Raw genomic sequence first — 23,717 nt, 5'->3', positions numbered from 1 at the left:
ATGTGGAGCATATCTCTATGTTCAGAAATCCTTGCACACATCCTGTAGACTTTCATGTCGTGTGCCTAAATTTTCCCACCATATGCTTAGCATAAAATCTGTATACATGCTGGCTGACAACACCAGGAAGCATCATTAGCACAGCAAGGGGTAATACCTTTCCTTCTTTCATTAATTTAGGCGCACCCTGCTGAAACAGTAACAAAAAGTCAAGCGTTAATCCAAGCTTGTCCTCCCTCTGCAACAAAAAAATCTTCCTTTATCATTCTGAACTTCATGTGATTCAATAAGAAAAAAAAAAGAAAGAAAATAAATATCAAAGTAATGAATGAGGAGCAGCTGTTCAAACCAAACAAAGGTACCTCTCTGACTCAAATACTTGTACCCATTAATCAGCAGCAACACACAAACACACAAAGGGGGGAAAAAAAACAGGTAGAACACAGACCTTCAGGTGACTCTACAAAGAGAGCGTTGATCCACCTGCCAGCTGCCGGTCAGGGGGTCTGAATGCTCAGGAGGGAAGGTCGTGATTAGTAAAAGGCTGAGCGATGACCTCGCCTCCCTGGGTGAGTGGTCACACTCTGCAGGAGTCTAATGAAGGGGCCTGAATGCACAGAAAGCCCTGCAGGGTCAGAGGCCGATGTCAGAAAGAAACTACAGAAGTCTCTAATCTGGTGACATTCAACACAGAGGGCAGAGGTGTGTGTGTGTGTGTGCGCGTGTGTGTGTGTGTGTGTGTGTGTGTCTCTATGTGTATAAGCACATAATCTAGTTTAGGTGCCTTTAAAAGGGTCAGTTCACTGTAAATACATAGAGTAACCTTCTACTTATTTGGTTTTGAACAATGTAAAGTGTTCAGGCAGGTGTACAGTTTTGATAGAGGAGGACCTAAACGCAAATAACAGGATTAGACAGGTGGCTTTAGAACTAAGGATACTTTAATTGAAGTTACAAAATTGCTGCAGAGAAGGAAATCCAAAGCAACCCAAATAAATATCCAACATAAACCCACACAAGCTGAAGAAAACAAAGCTGGAGCTAAATGGGGGCGAAAACAAACCGGCAGGAATGATGACTACCTGTCAACGGACAAAGAAAACCGAGCATTGTATATACACTGAGGTAACAAGCAAATGCACAACAGGTGGGAAGTAATTAGCAAATTAAGACCAGGTGTGGATCAAGAAGAAGCAAACTCAATAGAATGCACAACAGAGAAATCATTTCAAAACAAAACATGAAGTAAGGCGCATCCTAAACACAAAGTAGTATCTACACAAAAGCAATGGAGCAGAAGAAAACAGAAGCCCTTTCACACTTTAGATATGTAACATTAATAGCTTCATTACTCTGTGTAAGGCAATGGCATTCAGTTATTCACACATCCCATTAGAGTCTCCCAACCCTCATTTAGACATCCCTGTAAATGTGACAAAAAGAGGCATGTGAGAGTGCAATATTTGCCACTGGCCTGAGATTGGATAGTGCATGATGTGCGAATGCTATGGGCATCAGGCAGTGGCATAATATGTCATCAGTTAGGAGCACAGCCGCTCAAAAGTTGGCAGCAGTGGCCACACCCAGTTTTCCTTTATTTTTGCTCCTTTTAAAGCAGTTTACCTACAGCTCATAATGGACCCACACAAAGAGAAGTGAAAGCAACTGGTATGTAAATCTGAAAAAGAAGAATTGTTTTATCTATTCAACTAACCCTTATACAGTATTATTTATCCTAATCTCATCCTCTGACCTGGCAGGATTAGATGCCTGATCCTTCGAGTCCTTTGTTGTCCCTGTTCCATTTTTTTATGCGTTTCTTTGCCTAAAATTCAAAGTGAGCATATACTCTTAAAAAGTATATATATATGTGTGTATGCGTGTGTGTGTGTATATATATATCCATATATATATATATATATCCATATATATATGTGTATACTGTGTATGTTCTAATAGGTTCATCATAGGAGACGTTGCCTTTACACTTCAGGTAAATATATGGTATAAATTATTTCTCCAGAATGATAGCATTAACATTCCACAAAGTATCCCAACATTTAAGGAAACTTGGGAAATTATTTATTTTGGTTTCGCAATTTAAAAAAATACTCTTGTTTACTCTCTTGCTGAGAGCTACACTAAAGAAGAAAATAACTCTTGCATGTCCACTTTATGATTGTGAAACTACAACCAGGTTGATGAGAACAGCTAAGCCATAGAAATCCTCAAAAACACTACCAAAACACAGCTGAAACATATCACAAGATTCTCATCAGTAGGATCTTTTTATTTACTGACTGCATAAAAGGGGAAATATGTCTTAATTCAACATGAAGTAACATTTCAAAGGGCACTAAGACTAAACCTATTCTTTAAAGTGGGAAGGCAATTTGGTAATGGAATAGTGGAAAAAAAATATTTTGGTGAAAAACATGAAACAGGGTTTATCCATCATTCACTCGGATGTAAGCCATGGCGTCAGACCAGAAAAAAACTTTTGTGTGTCTGCTTACATACACAGTAGCCAAAACATCCCCAAGACGTCTGTGCCCACAGATTTCATGTCATTGTTTCTTCACGATGAGGAAGAAGTACACTGATTGCGTTCATGTTGTGCCTTTGAGCTCACAACATTTGCTTTCAGTGCTTGAAACTACAATCTGAAAGAAAAAGCATGTGATGCTGTGGGAAACTGCGCCAGGGTGAGGTGAGGTGGATCGAGACGTATTCATTAACCGTCTCACTGCTCTCGAGTTCACGTTACTACCCTAAGAATTTATGGCAGTTTGAACTCTTCATCTCTTCTCAGAAGTCTCGCTCTCGCTTCCCAAGAGTTTAATCTCAGGGAAGGGCGTTTTGGGTTTCTGTTGAAATATTTCATCATCTTCCAAGATGCCTTCTGACATGGGAGTCAAGTAAATCTGTACCAAGAACCCAGCACTGTCCTCTGATGTTTCTCAAGAATGCCTAATGTGTCTCAGTTAACCCTTGAAAACCCACACCGATGAAGATCCCCGTAATCAGATTTCCTTTTGACTCCCTTTTGGGAGAATGGTGGGAAAGCCATGTTCATCTCAGGAGAGTGCTGAACCATAACATTTTCTCTGGGAGCAGCTGGGAGTGTCCGGTCATTAAGTAAAGAAGAAGGAGCTCCAATTTACACTCAGCAGTGTTGTGACCTGCTGAGTCTGCCCCCTTGGTGCTTCCTAATCCTCTCTTTTTCCAGTTTACACGTCACAGGTGACTCCACATGCCAGTACTGATATCTTTTAAGTACTAATCCGGAATAAAATGTATCAACAGAGGTACATACATCTTTTGTCCGTAATTTACACTTGGTTTGCTTTCAGTAATTTATATGAAACTGACTTTGAAAGCGATTGAAGGAATAAAAGAGACAGTAAGCAGAAACCAATCTAGCATTCCGAAGCATTAGCTAAAGCTTAATCTCATGCTAATTTATCTGAACTGAAGTAAAACTTTACATCAGCTGCAAAGCAGTTCTGTGATGGGCCAAACTCTAAGTGACCTCACATTATTTCGTCCACATGTACGAAGGATGTCACTCACCATCCGGGTGATCATTTCTCTGATGGTTTCATGCTCTCTGAGGGGGATCTCCTTTCCACTAAACCCCCAAAGCTACACTATAAATAACCCGAAGTCAAGAGTCATCCCTGATGTATAATCAATTTTCAGAAGTAGTCCAGCAGCGATGAAGCACGGTAGTGTTATGACAAGCCTATCAAGCCCATCACCTGTTGGAGTCACGCTATGCTTGTTTTCCCAGCAGTAACCCAAGAACAAGCCCTTCTTCCTAGCATACAGTGACACCAATGAGGCAGCACTTAGGAAATAGCATTTGTGCGTTACAAGAGTCCTTAAATTAGGGTTGGCCAAATGTTTGATCTATTTTTACTGTCATTTCCACCTCATGCATCTGAACAAGAGAGAAGTGTGTGACCCTTGAAACTTTGTGCTTCTGTGCCATGGCAGATAAGGTTCAGGCTTTTGGCTGCTGGAGAGAACTCAGGGGAAAAAACGGGATCCAAAACAGATGCAGACTTAGCCTTGTTCCAATTGATTTGATAAATGATATGTATGGTATGTATATTGTTGCATTGGCCTATTTGAGCATGAATGATAATTTCTCCCTCTGCTCTGCATAGGTTGTGAATTAAAGGAAGTTGAAGCTGTGGTAGATTCCAATATGTTTAATACAACAAAACAATTGTTTACAAATGTTTGTAAAAGTTTCATTCTAATACATCATTATCAATGCTGAACATTTTTCTATGCAAATGCTGTGATGCAACATATTCATGAACTCCAAACATCTATTTTAGCACCGTGTATAATGACTGACACGAATAAAACAACAATATGACACCAATGTCAAAATATAGGTTCGGACCCTTTTGTTAATGTTCCTGCCTCATAGATTTAACTGCCGCGAGCCTCCTCAGTTCTGTTTCACACTAACATGGAAATGAGCTCTTCTCAGCTGAAAATGTTTGATCAGTGTATGCATTTATTGCGCTAAAGTCTTTGAAGTTTACAATCTTTCTAAAGGTTCTCTGCTAGCTTGTAGTAGATGGTGATGGAACATGTACAATCATGCTGCACGTGTATTGATTTCAGATCACTTTATTTGTTTACATTAACTAACCTTGCCAAGACAACTGTGTTGCAGGAAGCAAGCAAAAAAGAGGGAAAGTGGAAGAGGAAGACACCAAACAAGAGTACATTTTTGATTGCTTCTGGTGGTGTCTTTGCCGTCCTCCTCATCAGGACAACCAATTCGCATGTATGCTTGTCCTTGTTCAGGGCTCACAGACAGTTTTTACAATCACATTTTTACAGTGGTGTTACACCCCCCATACCCCCACCCCTCACACCCAAAGAGTTGGAGTTGCATGATGACATAGTGTTGAATATTTATCTCATCACTTCAATTTGTCCAATCAGTGCTTTTACTAAGAATAAGCAGCAAATAAACCAAATACATTTTCTTATCAGCTTTAAACTAATCTGCACCTGTGCGTTTAAATGTGGCACATTTCCTGAACAAAACATGACCCTTTCAGATTATTCCATTAAAGGAAAGCACCCTCCACCCTCTGACACCCCTTCACTACACACACACACTCAAAACTGTATGTTTCTGCATTCTGCCAAGCAGACACACTGTGGAAAGTCTTACCCAGAGAGGCGGAGCATTGTTTTTACAGGTAGACCAATGAACCCCTTTGTTACAGGAAATTAGGTCATTTGATTAAATTATCAATACACAAGAGCGCTACTGAAAAGTGAGCCACTACAACTGTCAGCACAGCCTTTTCCCCTGCCGGGAATGAGTCACACTGCCCGTTTTCTCCCGTTTTTCTAGAAATATGGTTTTCATTAGAGTCAAGTGAACTTACTGCCATGACAAGGGTTAGACATTTGCCACGAGCAGGGACTTTACATGATTCACTTCATTATCCATAAGGGAATAAGTCACACCGACAGGAAGTGGCTCTACATCCTTTCCCAGATTATCTCTCTTTTTCCCACCACTTCTACAATACCCAGGCTGACCGCCACAAATTCCTGCTCATGCCACAGATCGTGTTCATGATCAGCATGAAGATCAAGAACTGAACAGCATTGTTTGAAAATGAAAAAAGAAATAAAGCTGTTGAAACACAGTTTTCACATTTTCATTCCAGTTTACTCTGAGGTTTGTTCTCTCAGCACTAAATTTGCATTTAAGATAAAGAGGCAGCTTTTTTTAAACATAACAGAATAATCATCTAAGAAGAAGGATATATAGCTTTGTGATGTCAGTGTAAGATGCTTAAATCAAGCTAGGATATGTGGAAAGATTTCAGCTCAAAAGGAAAAACTTTGACAACCTGCTGTCTTCAGGGGAAATGTAAAGGTCTGTCACTGAACAATCTGTTTTCGTTTATCTATTAAATAGCTGGAGAGATGTTTCACAATGTGATTTTTATTGTCATGTCATTTTGAAACATTATTTTAATTACATCATATTAGCACTCCAAGAGGAGTATAATATCATTGTTCAGGTCCTCATTTCCTTTTTTTTAACATAAATTAAAAGCATCCTTACAGCTGCAGACATCAAGCAAGGGGTGTAAATGATTTTTTCTCCAGATACCTCTGTTATGATCTCACCTCTTTTCCTCCTTGGTAAAGACAGAACTGACTTTCAGATGAGGTTACCCTCTCCTTGCTGTTAAGGGACTGTGTAAGCATATAGATATTCAAACTTCCACCTCGAGGAAAACTAGGCATACTGCCAGCAGCTTAGCTAATGGGATGGTTTTCATTACTGAACGAAGAGGAAGGAAGAGCATGTAACGTTTTGAGAAAACCACAAGGAAACACACACATGACTAAGACTGCTGTTATTTTCAGCAACTTCCACAATGTATGATCTTTAGAGTTGTTGTTCTTGTTATTAGGAAACTTTGACGTAGCTATAGTGACGGACAGGTCCTTGGGGACCGGCAGGCGGTGCGAGACACGCCAAATTTCACACAGCTGTGAGTCTGCAGCTGTTTTTCTTGTTCTGTTAGGAGTCCTTTGGCTATGCTGCCATGCTTTTGCTTGTTCCAGCTGTACCATCTCATACATAGAGGTCATACTGGAAATCAGCCACTTCTGCCATCAGTGTGCTCTTGCATGTTCTAATGTCAAACTGAAGTCAAAGCAACAGTATCAGTTTCAGAAAGTAATTGAATAAAAGCTTTTCCCCAGAACAAATAAGCAATAATCTGCATGTCTGTAGCCTACCGGTAAGACACTTTACGTTAGTTTGATTACATGACCGGGTTTGTTTAGGGGCTACTGGTTAGCAGATGAGAGGCTGACAAACTCCTATCTATCCGGCTGCTTCAGCCAAGGTAACAATTATTTCGTTATCACGAGAAAACAATCTTTGTTATATCGAGATAACAAGATGATAAGTCGTTATCACGAGATAACAGTGCATGAAAATAAGAATATCCACGGACATGCTTGGCTTCCGTATTACTGATAGGTCTGTTAGTACAATTTATTGCACAGTGATTCAGTTTTTTATATTGAAAGGAAAATTTCTACAACTGGGGCAACAAAAAAAGCAGACAGGCCCAGTTTAGTTACTCAGAATAGCTAATGTGACACATAGCTGACAGCTAGCAGCACCTTCCTGTCACCTAAATTGACCACATCCTTAATTATATAGAACTTTGAGGTTAATCCTCAGCATAGCTATATTGAAAGGGATTTTTTTTGTATCAGAACAGGTTATTATAGCAGGTTCTAAAAATGTTCATTTCTGTTGTACAGTTTAACATTTCTGGGGTCAGGATTTGACTCCCTTTTGGAGTAATGCTCAAGTGACCAGTCAACAAACTCTTGGCACTTCCGTGTAAAGCATCAAAATAGTTGATGGGCAGGTTGTCCTAAGCTTGCTGTACTTGCAAAATTTCTTTATGCAGTACTCTTATTTTCAAACTCCTCATGTAATCTCAGACTGGCTCCCAAGCTATGTCTTCATAGACAAATGCGTCTTCAGTTCGATTGAAACCATTCTGATAAGAGATTTGATCGTATGTGTTTATATTAACACTGAATAAAAAGATCTAATAGATACATTTTTAAAATCTGAATTCAACTCTTGATATGTGCAAAGTAGGCCTGACCACTACCCTGTAGAATATAACAACAGTTTTACAAAAGAGTAAACCAAAATCTAACAGTATAACAAAAACAAAAGATTTGGGAGTTTCTGCTCTTCCCAATGAAGCAGCAAACTCAACAGCACATATATTATTATGTTATATATTATAGAGACTGATCATGTTTGCATAGCGAGAACATATTCCAACCAGAGAGAAACAATCAGATCAAGTGTATACATGGTTTAATTTTCCCAATAATCAGATGATCAAAAGATTTGCACCACCCACTTGATTGGATTAGATATTCAATCAGACTGAGTCAGTTCAGTTCAGTCTGCTCTGACTGAAATGTTTTCATGAGGCATTTTCAATTGTGATTTGAGTTAAGATGGTTTAACAATCTGAGTTATCAATCTGATTGATTTAAGTGGTCCGTGTTAATGGCAAGGTCAGGACTGTGCCAGGGCAAGACCATCAGTTGCAGCACTTCTTGATCTTGCAACTAAACACAGCTCTTTAAGAATTGTCACGCTGTAGCTACGCATATCTACAATATAGATTACATTTTCCTGAAAGTAAATATTGAAACAATTTTCATTGGGATGACTCCATGTAGCACTTGCTACGAGCTGCATATGTTTCTCCACATGAACTTTTAGATTAATCCGTTTGTCAGAACATAACTCCATGCAAAACAATACTTTTTTCACATCTGGAAAGGTGACCGTGTGAAAAAAGAATAACTTCTGGTATAACATGTATTATAAACCTATTGTGTGAGATTATTGCACAGGACTCTCTTATGATTATGATCTTACAAATCCATTTGCTTCAAAAGACAAAGGGATCTTTGCATCAGTGCACATTTATACAAGTGTAGGTAATTTATAGAGACATAGAGATATGTGTTCCACTGGGTGCACATGTGTAACTTTAGATGATCTGATGGCAAACTTTCCATGCACAGTTAAGCTGAGCACAGGTTGGAGCTCAACTTCACTGGAAGGCATTCTTCTTCCAATTTATTCATCAGTGCCTGAGCTGCAACAATCACGTTTCAGGAAATAAACTACTGTATCTTGAAGAGAGTTAGATGATAAGATTGATGCAGCTGTCAGGCCTGTATAGTAATAAAAACATACATTTTCTGCTTGTGCAAAGCTATCAAAATCCAACTGCCAGAGGCTCTAAAGTTCACAAAAATGAAGGTTTGTTGTGTTGTGAAGGTTTATGCGCCAGAAAAAACAGACTGAGTTTGAGTTAAACATTTTGGAGACCGGTTTCTTTCAGGCTAGCTGTTATCCCTAGAGATGTGGAGCATGTACTTTTTTCGGCTTATGAAAGCACGATGTGAACTATGTGAAATATATAAGAACAAACTCAACGCATGTGTGTCATATAGGCATTGTAGAAATGTTGAGCAGCTACAGTTTTGTGTTGATCTTTATTGCTTCCATTGTTTTCTTCTTCTGGCTTTCAGGGGACTATTGGGATCTGAGCCTACAAAGTGAACTTAGCTCCAAAGGTTTGGATTTCCCTGTTCAGTTCAGCCAACATGCGAAGAACAGGGCAGACTAGTGAAAATACCACATGCCAGTTTTATGAATAGTGCTATTTAAAAAGGGCTGGTTTCAGTGAAGGTCTAATGATGCCATTGCGCTGGCGTCACAGAGAGAAAGAGGGAAAGAGAAGGCATTCTTTCCAGGTGCTGGAGCAGCACTTTCAGACTGGGAGACTGGAGTGAAATGGTGAGGCAACTTTCCATTTCACATACGTCACTCAGACCAACCAGTTGCCTTCTACAGCTCTATTCAGTCATAACAATAAAATTCAAGTACCAGATTAAGCTGGTGATTTTGAACATCCATCAACATGCTTAGAGATCACTGATAACTGTTTTTTCAACGTCGTCTTAGAATATTTCCACAGGCTCGTGATTAGCTCCACTGCCAGCCCTGGAGCTATCAGAATAAGCTGACTTCTTCCGGCCATTGGAGCAGTAAAACAATAGAAAGACAGAGGGCGGAAAGGTGAAACAGATGATGCATAGTTCTCAGAGCTTTGGATCTCTGCCACAATTGTTTCAGAGATTCCAGAGCTAATTTGTTTCTGCGTGTTTTTGTTTTGCCTGTTCTCGGTCCTGACCATGGCAAAAATACAAACACAAAGAGAAAAGGATGGAAATTATATGTGGGTAGCTTTAAGTGAAGAGACACATTTGAAGGGATGCGATGGTTTAGCAGTGTACTTCAATGAGGAACCTAATGGTAAAATTTAAACAGTATAGGCTGTTTCAATAAGAAGAAAGTACACCTCACCAGGTTTTACCATTTTTATGACACTCAAAAAAAAGAAACTAGTCCTAACCAGATCTTAAAATTAGGTGAATGAAAGCTCTTGTGGACAACAGCACATAACATATAACAGTGTGTCATTATTTAAGTAAACTTTGCCAAAATGAAGAAGCAGTGTTTGACTCCTTCAGTTTAACTTGAATTATTTTCTGGGTGATGCTATCAGTCTCTCACTTCTTTGAGGAAGAATTTTGTCTCACTCTTTTTTAAAAGCTTCCTTCAGTTCACTGAGGTCTCCCACTGCATTTCAATCAGGTTAAACTCTGGACTTTGACTGACTCCTTGTAACACCTTGACTCTTTCTTTTTAAGACATTGTGTTGCCTGGGATCATTTTCCTGTTGTATGAACTCATTCATCCAAACTTTAGCTGCTGGACAGATGACCTCACATTTAACTCTAGAATACTTTGGTATTCAGAGGAGTTCATGGTGGACTCAATGGCCACAAGGTGGCCAGTGCTTGTGGCTGCAAAATAAGCCCAAATCATCATCCCTCCACCATCGTGCTTGACGGGTCTACATAAAGTCCAAACATCTCCACTTTGTTCCAAAAGTCTTGTGGCTTGTTCTTGCTACTTTATAAGCTTTAGCTATGATGTCATACTCTTTTCAAACAAAAAAGACTTTCTCTTGGAAAAATATCAAACAAGAAATACTTGTTCAGCCTTTTTCTAACTGTACTGTAATTATCTTTAATATTTAGCATGCTAACTGAGGCTTGTAGAGTCTGAGATGTAGCTATTGGGTTTTTCAGAATTTCTCTCATATTGCACCATGGGTTGAATTTTCAGAATTTTCAGCTGTCTTGAATATTTTCCACTTGCAAATGATTTTTCTCACTGTAGAATGAGGGAATATACATTGTTTTAAAGTGTACTTATAACCCTTCCCAGATTGATGGGCAGCAACAATTGCTTCTCTGAGATCATTGCTGATGTTTTTCCTCCTCTGCATCATGTTAACTCACACCGGAATGCTCCAGACCAGCAAACTGAATCTGCTATTGTAGATCTGTTGATGAGTGTGTTTAGTTTTTAGAGGGTGTACTTTTTTTCCACAAGACTATAAGTTACACTGCTGAGTTTGTAACATAAATTTGTCAGGCCCTCTTTGTCTGTTAAATATCCAGTGCATGAATATAGACAAAGATCCTTATGAAATGTATAAAATCAGGGCGAAAGAGCTACAAACAACTTGATCTACTGTATGTTTGCAGATAGAAGCTGTGTGTTAAGGACAATCCTGGCAAACAAACCGAAGAATAAGAAAAATAACTTCACCCGAAAGGGGTTTGGCCCCTTAATGACCCAACTCTAGCAGGACAAACTCTGAAAATGAGCTCAGGAGACAGCCAAATGTGCCAACATTTTGTTTATTAACATTAACACTCCTAATGTCATTGTATACAAGTCATTCATTGTATGCAAGTCAATCAATAACAATAAAGGCATTCTATTTCTATTTTTCCTCAGCAGGTCACCAGGGATGTTAATAACATATATCCTGCAGAACCTATAAAACAGTTTTTACAAGCTGACAAGTTCTCATGTAAGACTGGTGCTTTCTTTGTCAGGCAAAGTATAAAAATATCATCACTTCAATTACATTGATAGTAATCTTTTGTGAGAATCACACGGCCACTGTTGTGACTGTCATATGTTAATAGGGGCTGATTTGTGCAGGGACAGTGATGTCAGAGCTGTGAGTTATACTTTTCTTCTGATACCCTAAGAGATGCTCATTAGCAGCTGGTGGGGAACACAAAGGGAAAATTTGATCCATTTCACAACTTCCTGTTATTCAAGAAAAGTAGAGCTAATGTTTGTCCTCTACAGTCCGTTATTACACCAGACGAGGTGTGAATGTAGTATGTGATTCTTGTGAAGGGCATTACAGAAAATATTTTCTCATCACCACAGATCATTCATATATATAAACCAACGTGATTAATTACTGGCAACATTTCAACATGTAGAGTCACATTTCGTTGTGGCAACTACTGTAATTGGACACTTTGTGACACAGATGCTGATTTTATGCTGCCATCTTGTGGTCAGAAATCTCCCTGCAGAACAGGTGAAGGTTCCCATTTTCTGCTGTTTCTGCTTTTCACACATTCTTTGATCACTCACAGCTCACATTTAGAATCTATAACAATTGTGACTGAACAACTACATGATCCCTCTGTAACAGAACTACTTAATCTACATTTAGTAGATGGAGTCTGTATTTTCAGGAAAGTAAATCATAACTCAGCCTACTTTTAAGATGATGAACTTGAGCAATGGTGGAGCAATGACAGGAATTTATTCACTTCAGTTATTTTGCTGTGCACTCAGGTCTAAGGTCAGGCCTAAGATCTACCCGTCCCCCAGATGGACATTTATTTTCAGGATTGTTGGAAGTGCTGTTTGATGAAAATGTTTTGTCGTCGGAAGTACTGAAAATACTAAAATCATGTGTTTTGTATTTTGCGTCTCTGAATAACTATGCAAAAGTATTGAGCCAACTCTAATTTATATATGTATTGCAGGGAAATGAGGAATAGGTTCAGCAGTCCATTGAAACGTGTGAAAAGATCAATAAAGATACGAGAATGGAGCTTGTTAAATTACTGCAGTATTTCTCCCTCCCTCTTTTTTGGATGTTGGCTGCCTTTTGTTCCATTTTTTGGCGAAATGTTCCCACACATGCTGTGACAACATTACAACGCAGTAACGTTGAGCTCCAGGATCTGGGGAGGATTCATCACTCCATAAGACCTGTTGCCACTGATTTTCGATCCAGTTCTTGTGTCATTTGGCATACCTCAGCCTTTTCTCCTTATTTCCCTTTCCTTATAATGGCTTCTTGACACCCACCCTTCTATGGAAACTGTTTTTGATGAGGCTTTAGTGAACAGTAGATGGATCAACGGAAGGGTCAGATGCATCCCTCAGGTCCTCTGTCAGGTCTTTGATGGATATTCTCCCATTTTTGTCCTTCTTTTCCTCATTTTCTTTACTTAAATATGTCAAACTGTGTTATCTCGGGCGAATTTTGTAAATGCATCTAAAAAAAATGGGAGCAGAAGATGTGTCTTTGTGACAGGCTGCTATTCACAAAGTGTCTACAGATACCATTTAAGTTTGGTTCTTCGCTAAGTTGTCTGTATGCGTAGACACAAGATTTGTTCATCCCTTGATCCTTCAGAAACCCCGGAGAACTGTTGATAAAGAACACTTTAAAAGATTATGAGAATATCCGGCTGATTGGAAGTTAAATACAAAGACACACAAGACAAAACCTGCTTTTTGCAATGATTATTTTATTGTTTCCATTTTTGTATAAAAAAACATTTTTATCCACTTTAGGCAACAGTTAGCATGAGAGTAGTTCTCACAGCTTTTAGATGAAGTCTAAGCTTATCAGTCTTCTTAACAATCGTACACCCCTTTCACACAGAGAAACACACAATCACAGAGTACAAGAGTCAATTTAGTGCAGTGGTCCCAAACCTAAATCTATTAGTAGAAAGCCAAGGACAAAAGCTCGACAACAGGCATCTTGTAATCATCATCACTTCAAAGATGGTGCTATAACAAGGCAAGTCACGCAAACACAAAGAGCCAGAGTAAATCTGCAGCCTCATAATAACTACAGGAGGCTGCTTTGTTCAGAGCTGATGGATGAAAGCATCATTCAGTTAGGTTTGAAACCACTGCTTCGTTGCAGCTATTTAGCAGGATTATAATTAAGACAATTAAAAAAAAAATAACAAAAGGCAAAGAAATACATCAGACAGCTCGTACACAGCAGCACATCCTGTGTTAGGCGAGCCGTTACCAAAAGCAACAGCAGCCAACGAAACAAAGGACTGATATTGTGTAAGAAGTGTCGGCTCACTTACGCAGGTCAGTATTAATCAGACAGAGCTTTAAAAGGACAATTTAAGACCAGAAATATTATACGACTGCGTTTACATACTCGATCACAAAACAACTCATTCCAAAATCACCACATTTATGATTTCGCTGTGCGGCAGCTATTGCGTTCCTACAGGAGGCTCTTCTTCTTTCTTAGATCAGTCATCAGGAGCATTTCCATGAAATCATTTCTCATGATGGCAGGGGAATAGGCCTGTAAACTGTAGATCTGTAACATCAGCATCTTTCACGTTTAAAGTATGTTTCCTCACTAATACCCCCCCCACACACACACCCAGGCTAATACAGTACATACACATGTGCATGCACACAGATGGGAACGGACCTCTCTCTCTCTAACGTTGATATACACGTGTGAAGTAAATGTAAACACACACACAGTCCATACATACGAAATCAGGTTGTTGTAAATCTGATCGATAAGTTACCAACATCACATTGATTTGTGTAAGGTTTTTTTTGTTTTTTTTGTTGTTGTTTTTTAACAGCACGGGCTGCAGCTTTCTTCTCAGTCTTTAAATGCTATTTTCTCCATGTGAAATTTGGCTTGATTCGGAATCAGCTCTTCCTTCAACAACAATGCATTTAAAAAGGACTAGGAAGCTCCATTCTGGCATTTCGTGATAACGCGCCATGACTGACTACACGGAGTTACAATGTAGCAGTACAAAAGGAATAACATTTCTTTTCATTCCAGAAGAACAGACCGCAAAGACATCGACTTTAAAAACCGTCTGCATCTAATGCACCAAAGACACGTTGCTCAAAAGAAATAATGTCATCGGCATTGCAGCTATGAGTATCCTGTTTGTTTTGTTTGACAAATCCACTGCTCCTGTAGAAGCAGCCCAGGCTGGGTGAGAGCAACAATTAAGGTCAGTGCTAATCTGCTGCTTTGCGTTGGTTTACCCTCATGTCTCAATGCAGCGGAGCCACAATACCTGCTGCGTTCAGTTCACAATGTGCATACAGGTCAAATAAAGCAGCTCTCTTGCACATTGCAAATGCATATACAGTACACAAAAACAAGTATTTCCAGGATTATTAGGTCTATATTTAGAGGATACTATCAGAGGCCTTCATTTGGCTTGACTACAGCACAAGTCTGCTGTAATAAAAAGTGAGCCAGCGAGTATCTAAATACACCAGCGTCTTGCGGGCTGCAAAACAATTTGTGTTTAGTGCTGATAGCTTAATACATCACCAAACAAAAGGCTTATGTCAGCGTTCACACGCTGTTTTCAGTTTGCTGCGTCGGAAATGAACAAAGCACTACTTACTGTACTCCACATCGACTCCTACATACAAGTGTTTTTATGTTTTTCCATTAAGGCCTCATTCATCACCCCCTACAGAGTTACCTATGATGCTGTCTTTCATATTCTGGGGAGTGATGTGTCTGTGCTTTCAGCACCGCTCCTCCTCTCCTTTGTTTATTGTATTACTTAAGCTAATTCTGCACATAATTCAGTGACAGTCACTCGAAGAGACTGCAACCTGTAGTATTTCGTGATGATAGCAGTAATAAACGTGAAATATGTAATTTTCTCATCTTAGATGAAGCTATTGTGCAAAATAACTGCAGAGAAGCTAATGCTAAACTTCTGGAGGCAGTGGATTGACTTCTTTCTCTGAGCAGGACTCCCCTTGGTGCTTCTCTTCTGGGATGTTTTGCTGAGGGCTTGAAGGCCTCTCCTCTACCATAGCTGCACAGTCCTCATAGCACAGAACCAAGCTGGTCAAAGATTCACCCACACTCTGTCTGCTAGTGTTGTCTTCATGTTTATCATCCTTCGGCTCCTCTTGTCCTTCTTGTTTCTTCTCTCCAAGCTCCGGTCCTCCTGCATCCAAGTGCTCCTCCTCCTGGTCCTCTTGCTCGGCTTTGGGCAGCGTCTCAAAGGCTCCGGGCTCTATGGGGTTGAGCTGATAGTAGAGCAGAGAAGTGGAGTCTTTGAGGAGATCAGAGGGGTTCTCCTCCTGGTTTTCAGAGATGCACAACACCGTGGCCCCTGTAGGGAAAGGCCCCTGCAGGAGGACTTGATCCACACCTGGCACCTCTGCCTGCTCATGTAGCTCCCCTCCCAAAGCACTGGGTAGGATGCAGAGAGGCTGCTCTGTGAGACCACCAGCGCTCAGCTCTTGCTGCACTGCCTCCCCCTCTGCCTCTTCCCTTTCCCTCCTCTCCTGCTCTTCTGCACTCTGCAGGTGCAGCACGGCTGTTTCGTTCTCTCGTTCTAGTATATCCTGCTCCGCCAGGAGATCCTGAACCTCTTCAACCGACTGCACCTCGCTCTCCTCCAGCTCGGAGTCCAGCCCAGCCATGGAGGATAGGGTCGGGGACGTGGGGCAAACGGAAGAGGGAGAAGACATTGGGTCGGATTCAGCATACTGGTCCCCTGGTCCTTGTATCAGCATCCTCCTTTTCTCCAAGTCAAGCTTCATGATGGTGTGCAGGTAGTGAGTTCTGACACGCAGCGGGTTGAACTCGATGCGGCCTGCAATGTTGCCGCAGCCGTCCCTCGAGCAGCCGCACGGGAAAGACATTCGATCCACCTGGAGAATAAAGCAGAGGTCATTTGAGTTTCACTGTCGTGTATTTTAACAGTAAACTGTGAACTTCAAAGTTTGTGGCAACCAAGAGCTGATCTGGAATCAGGGCAAGTCAGGCTGAGACATGAGTGAAAATCAAATAAACACAGGAAAAAGAGCTTTCAAAAAGTAGAAACACAAGGGCTGCTGTTTAGCTCAGTGGGATGAGGGGGTGGGTTAGATTCCGGCCTGTGGCGCTTTACTGCATGTCATACACACACACACACACACACACACACACACACACCCCTCTGTCTCTCTACCCTGTTTCCTGTTGAATGAAGGTCACCAGAGCCAAGCAAAGAAAAAAAGTTGAACACTAATTCTAGGCAGCTCAATCTAAGACACAAACATCAATATGCTCATAGATATAGTTTTAAATGATAAATACTGTTTATTTTCAAACTAAGTATAAATCTGATTCTGATTCTCACTAAGCATACTGATACTTGCACATTATTAAGAAAATGACAAAAAAGGTTTCTGTGCTTCAGAGCGTGAATTCGGGTGTCTGTAGTGACTAACTTGAAAGCTTTCATTCAGATTTTCAGGCTACTGTGACATCACAGACTCAGCTCAAAGCAGAATTATCCAACCACGACTTCAGTTCATGCCGCATATGTTGTGTCTTAGTCAGAAGTGAGAATTGAAAACTTTCTTCGCTAACAATAGAACATTCTTATCAGCAGTTGAATACTTAATTCAACTTATGACAGAAATTAGGTAATAATTCTCTACTGGGTCTTTGTCTATTGTTTTATACCCAGAAGAGGAAATCTGACTCCTAATGTGCTGTATTTCTTTCCTAGTGGGAAGACAACAATCACATTTTTCCATTTGCCGCTGAACGCACCATCTGCATCTCCACCATTACTAAAATAGACTTGAGTGAAAACTAGGCCACATACGCGACAGTTCTTAACGTTATCCTCTCCAAACTTGAACAAAACACAACAGTGAAGCCCAGTGTTGCTGTGAACAGAGCTGTAAAGAGAGGGTTGAGAAGAGTGCTGTAGTACTCTGATCCTGTGGTATTTTGACCGAAGCATGTCACAAACATTCCACTAAGATCTCAAGACATTCTCTCTGGAGATTATGTCTCCTTTAATATCCACTATTTATCAATAGCTGTCAAGTATATACCTTGCACATATAGCCTGTGTATATACCCCTGTGGCTTCTGTATTTTAGTTGATTAGATTTTCATCTCAAAATAGAGATGAGGTATAAAAATAAAATGTCTGATTCACTTCCTCAGTCTATTGATTTATTAATTTTGCTTTCGCGGCATTGATCCATAGACGGCAGATGCATTTCAGTCTATACGCTACTTAGGTTTGAGGCTCTCTCTACCCATGCATCGGGATAAAATGTATAATTCCAGCTGCTTTCCCAGTACTGTACAGAAATGCTTTTGAAGTCATTTTCAATATTCCTAAAATGAAAAAAAATATGCCTTCTGCATTGCTAACAAACTGAAACACAAAGACATGATCTGCCATAACTGCTTTGCACAGACGTAAAAGGTTCTTTAAATTGGTCTCGCCCAGAAGAGACTTCCTCAGTCCCTGTACTGGAAACTTCAGCAAAGATTGTTGGAACACGGTAATATATTTTATGGGATAACAGTCATCTCAAAGTTTTTATCTGTATTTAAAAACTGTGGTTTAAAAGTTAAATCATTTAGTTGAAGTTAAATCTTTTAAATAAAAAGTCTGAACAGCCCTTCGTCTGACCGGTAAAAGGTGGAAGAACGCAGGCGTTCTAGGTGATATACCAACTGATGTGTTATACAGCCCCAGCAGTGTGGCAGTGAACCAGCGCGCACAAAAAGCAGCACCCTGAAAGTGAAGCAACAAAATGGAAGGCTGTGCGCATTCAATTATTCACATGTTCGCTTTGCCACCTCCAATATGTCAAAATGTCTTCTGTGAGAAAGACTACTGCGTGGAAAAAACTCATAGTTATGTGACATCTACTAAAAACGTGAGTGAAAGTATGGGGAACAGGGGGCACATGTTGAAAACGGGGTCTCTGAAATCTGCAGTGTCTCTCTTCTGTCTGCACGTGCACCAGCCAGCGAGTCTTACCTGGCACTTAATACCAGCCTGGCTGCAGCCGCAGTGGCGAGGATCACAGTACAGACGGCAATCGCAGCCGCATTCCTCCCGGGAGAGGCGGATGGCTCGGAGCTCGGCTTTCTCTCGCGCATCTATGCGAGCGATGCCGGAGGCTCGCAGGAGGGCTCGACGGCGCTTTGTGGGCAGTGGCTGAAGGAAGAAACAGTCGTCCACCTCGACGGCGTCCACGTCGAGGTCCTCATCCGATACGTCATCCAGCGTGAGCAGGTCTGCCTGAGCGCACTCCACAGTGCCGTTCCTTGTCAGCTGTGGATGACAGTTTGTGAACAGCAGTGAGCTTTGGAAAAGAAGACATGCATTGCCTATTTTAAGCTCAAGATAAGTATGCTTAAGACCTAACAGGCAAAAACGGCTTAGTTTTCACATCTTATACTGGGACTTAAATGTGCAGCCGTGGAGGAAATACTCTGATCATTCACTGAAATACTGAAAATTTATTTTTATCACAAGTAAAACCACTTGAGTCTTCATTTTGAAAGTGTAAAGGCAGAAAATCAGCCAGTATACCTGAGACTGTACATATACTGTATGTCACGTGTTCATCTGTGCTTTCTATTTCAGTAATTCAATCCAGTGGCTCCCAGCCTGTCTTCAGACACCTCCACAGGGTCACAAAATTAATCTGAGAGGCAGCGACGCAAATAATGAGGGCCAAAAGAAGAAAAACCTACTACTACAGAAAACCTGCATTTATACTGTCAATCTTTTTTTTCCTAATCTGTGCCACGTTGTTTAAAATACTATCATTTTCTGTCATTTGTCTCGGTTATCAAATAAAACCAGCTGAGTAGCTTAAACGGGTTTTTGCTCTTTGGCAAGAGCACAAACAAATCAAGCCATATAGTATGTTTAGTGTGTGAAAAAGCCAAACACACCCATCAACAGGTGTGAGCACCTCCATAAAAGCAGAAGTTTTGGCAGTTTGCCAGTGTGGAGCTTTCAGGTGTGAGTTAACACAAAGCCAAGGAGGAAAGACATCAGCAATCTTAGAGAAGCAGTTGTTGCTGCCTGTCAATATGGTAAGAGTTACAAGGTCATTTCCAAACAGTTTGGAATCCATCATTGTACACCGAGAAAGAGTATTTGCAAGTTGAAAACATTCAAGACAGTTTCCAATCTTCCTAGGAGTCCCAGCAAGTTCATCCCAGAGTCAAACAATATGTGCAAACTCAGAGAAACGGCACCTAAGAGCTACACCTCAGACTCTATAGGTGTGCAAAGTCGCATCTGAACACATCGCAAGACTTCTGGAACAATATTGTTCAGGCAAACGAGGCCAAAGTGGAAATGTTTGGTCATAATGCACAGCACCATGTTTAGAGCAAACTAAACCCAGCATATCAGTACCAACACCTCATAGAGTTTGTAAAGCACAGTAAAGGAGGGCTGATCGAGGCTTCTTAGCAGCCACGGGACCTGAGAATCCTGCAGTAGACTAAAGACCAAAGTTTTCAGAAGTCAAATGTGAGGCCATCTGTCTGACAGCTACAGACTGGGTGCACTGAGGTCATACAACAGGACAATGATCCCAAAAACAAGTCCAGACCTCAACCTGACTGAAATGCTGTGGTGGAGCCTTAAGAGAGCTGTGCATAAATGAATGCCTGCGAGCCTCAGTGAACTGAAGGAGGAAAGCGTCAAGATTGTTGTGAGAGACTGATAACATACTAGAGAAAAGAATTACTTCATGTTTTTACAGCTAAAAGTGGTTCTAAAAGCCACTGAATCATGGGGTGTACTTAGTTTTTCACAGACTGCTTCAGTATTCCTGTTTAATTATTGATTTAAGAAAATCATGTTAAATTATGTGTGAAACTAATGTAAAACCTTAGAACTGGAAGAGGGAGTAATTTTTCTTCCACGAGAATGTTTTTCTTCTCTAAAATATGCTAAATGACGCTAGGTAGAGGACTCCCTCATTGATAGCTCCATGACCTTCTGTAAGATGCCATTTTACAAAAACATGGCAGTCACGATGATATAGTTCAGTCACTCTCAGATAAAACGTATGAACTGACCTTCATTTTCCGTGCCTTGAGCTTCTCCTGCCGCAGGTGCTGCCGCAAAGTGTGCCGGTGACTAGTTTCCTGTTCACGTGCAAACTCGCCCAGTGTGTAGTGCCTGATGGAGGAGTGGTGGCGGGCCATGCCCAGGGAGCTGCCCCCTTGGCTGGGTACGCTGGTGAAGCCCTGCCGCCGGGGAAAGTAATACACCGTCACCAGATCGAAACGCACCCGTTTCCCTCCCGGCGACGGCTTATGCTGTCTGAGGATGGAGGTTGCTGATGTGGCAGGGGAAGAAGGAAGGCAGATTTGGCATGCAGCGTTACACATGAGTAATCAAACAGTTTGCGTTAACGAACGGTTTGCTTTTGAGTGGGTGTGTTGCCTGTATTGTGCTGTTCCTTACGGGTAAACGTGGTGCTGGAGGGCGGGTTGAGGCTGTCACAGCTGTCAGCACTGTCACTGCTGGAGATCTCATCGTCTGAGTCCTTAGGTGTAGAGAATGGAGAGCTGTTGTCCACCTCTTCATATCTTCGTTTGAGGCTTAGAGACGAGCCTGCCTCCATGGAAACTTGGTGTCTGAGGGCACAGCGCAGCACAGGATGAGCCTCATCAAACACACTCTGCATCAGTGAATGTGAGGAGGTGTAATGAGAGACAGAATGAATCATGTGTGCAATATTTGTTCCTTATTTCAGAGAAAAAAAATTATTTTGTTTCAGGACAGCTGGGTCATTCATATCAAAGTGTTCCTGTCTGGGGTCAGTTCTCGACACCCCCACAGGAACAAAAGGGGGACATCTGTGCAGTCCTGTCTCCTTTCATCTGTATTCCAGCTCCATCATTTTGTCTGCCTGCCTCCCATCTCATATGGAACCCTTTTCTGAAGTGATCAAGTCTAGAAATGTAACCATGGCAACTCGGCAAGCATGGTTTATGTGAACATCCTTGAAGAAAATGATCCCTGTGGCCCTATGACTTTGCTTAAGACAACACAAGGTGGAATTAATCACACCCTCGGGATCAGTCAAGGTCAACGAATGGAGCTAAGTTTATATGTCTTATATTACAATGCATTACTACATTAAAGCTCCCAAATAACCCAAGTAAATAGACAATCATGATTACATTTTAAAAAGGTATTATTACTAACTGAGTACAAAACCATACCTTAAAATATATTGCTAGGTCCTATAAGGTAATCATAGATGTAAATATGGACCAGTTAACATGCAACATGCTTCTGTCCTAAATGGAGCAGCCACCTCTGAGCAATCATCCATTCAGGTGTTAGCATGCAACATTTCTAAAATACTAGTTTGTTCTTGAGCGCAGTAGAGAAATGATGGCGTGATAGTGTAATACTTAAATAGAGTGAAAGGAACAGCAGACAGCTGATCTAAGGGCTTAACGTTAGCTCAAAGAATAGCCATGAGCATGAACTCATTAATGGTTTGATGTTTATGGTTCTGGAACTGTGTGGGATTGTAACGTTCCAGTGCAAAGTCACTGAAAAGGACAAAAGGGTGTTCACTGGGACTGAGAATCTCACCTAATCCGACACACCTGAAGAGGCAGAGAAGCACTGGATGGTCTTAAAGCTTCTGCACAGATGCTTCTGTATAACCGGATATAAAGAGGACTCCATTACAAAAAGGAGCAACTCAACAGACGTGCATGTTCCATTGTGAGAATCAGACTGGTCCGTTCAGGACTTAGTTTGACTGTGACAGGCTACTGTAGGTTCCCAGCTAATCAGGGCTTCGTGGCACATTTAGTGTCAGGGACATGCAGTGTGGATGGCGTGTTTATTCAACTGTGCACATGATGGCCAGACTGTGTTGGGGGGTCGGTTGGTTATCTGTCTAAAGGCTCGCTCATTCGCCCTGTCTCCATTCAACCAGTTCTCCTCATTTTTCCACACACAGACACACAAAGGCAAACAGCCCAGATAACGACACACTAAACCCTCCTTACCTGGGGCAGAAACAGGGACCCTTAATCCAACCGACTCGGAGGTCGTTTCTCTTTCCAATTCGAGCTGCACATCAATCTTTTAACGCCCTGTGGGAAGCTTATTGTGCCAAAACCGATATCCCTGAACCGAATATCCGGACTGCAGCCGTGAAGCAATGGTGACCCAAAGTGATGTCGCTGTATTCTTGCTTGATTGTCAATGTAAAAACACTCGCTATGTTAAGCTACTTGGGTTCCAAGCTCATTGTTCTGAAGGCTGGAGGATCACGAAGAGATTGCGAACTGCCTGTGAGACCGGCGGGTTTTCTTTAAATGTTGCATACCTCTCTATTTAAAGGACAGACGATAGAAAGAAAGAGGGGCGTCAAACGGTTAGCTGCGGTTTATTTCCCGATATTTTCGGTGCAGCATGAATAGTGAACACAGCCGAGTGTGTTATCTTCCCGATGCAAGCCTTGAAATGATTGTAACGAAAAAATTCGCTGACATTTGTGCTCGTTTATCCTTTTTTTTTTTCTTTCCCTCTCACAGGGCGGATTCGGTCAGCTGGGTTCACTTCGCTGTCTTCTCGATTTTAAAACGCAGTTTGAACCTTTTCGTTTAGTGTCAAATTTTAGGCAAATCTCTAACGAGAAGGCGCGTTTTCTCCCCCAATCGCCCCTGCCCCGTTTGTTACAATGTAACAATGGAGGAAGAATTTTTTTCCCCTGGAGCCGTATATATACTTATTGTGACATCACAAGTGTGCCCCGCGTCGAGGCATGCTGGGAAATGAAGTGTTTTACGGTAACTTAGGTTCTTTGTGTATACCGTACAGAAGCAGAAGCAGAAGCAGATACGGGAAAGCTTTCAACATAAACCCAAGATTAATCTGATTTACAGTATGACATTATCACCAAGTCCTGTTAAACAGTTTCCACGGCAACAAAATAAATGGCTGCCCATTAACGACAAAGGGACAGATGTTGAGGCTTCTAAATAACCCCAATAAAACCATTTGTGACCGTTTTTTGTGAAGCATGGATTCCTTTAGCCTCAAATATAAAAGAT

At 41.1% G+C, this 23,717-nt stretch overlaps 2 protein-coding genes across 2 annotated transcripts in view; both read right to left on the bottom strand.

Annotated features, from left to right (window-relative positions):
• Positions 1 to 23,717, bottom strand: part of tfcp2 (transcription factor CP2) — a 41,581-nt gene that overhangs the window by 5,703 nt on the left and 12,161 nt on the right. The gene's annotated exons all lie outside the window — the stretch shown is intronic.
• csrnp2 (cysteine-serine-rich nuclear protein 2) lies at positions 13,319 to 23,383 on the bottom strand. The gene is made up of 5 exons (XM_072366289.1): positions 22,668 to 23,383; positions 21,097 to 21,269; positions 20,706 to 20,968; positions 18,637 to 18,933; positions 13,319 to 16,510 (listed from the first exon to the last, which is right to left on the bottom strand). Exons 2-5 carry the CDS (start codon positions 21,254 to 21,256, stop codon positions 15,554 to 15,556), a joined length of 1,677 nt encoding a protein of 558 aa, XP_072222390.1. The 5' UTR covers positions 21,257 to 21,269; positions 22,668 to 23,383; the 3' UTR covers positions 13,319 to 15,553.

This window comes from Leuresthes tenuis, unplaced genomic scaffold, assembly GCF_036924035.1.
Source record: "Leuresthes tenuis unplaced genomic scaffold, fLeuTen1.0.hap1 SCAF_16, whole genome shotgun sequence".
Lineage (NCBI taxonomy): Eukaryota > Metazoa > Chordata > Actinopteri > Atheriniformes > Atherinopsidae > Leuresthes > Leuresthes tenuis.
The sequence above is the reverse complement of the archived record's forward strand: the minus strand, read 5'-3'. Positions and strand labels throughout refer to the sequence as shown.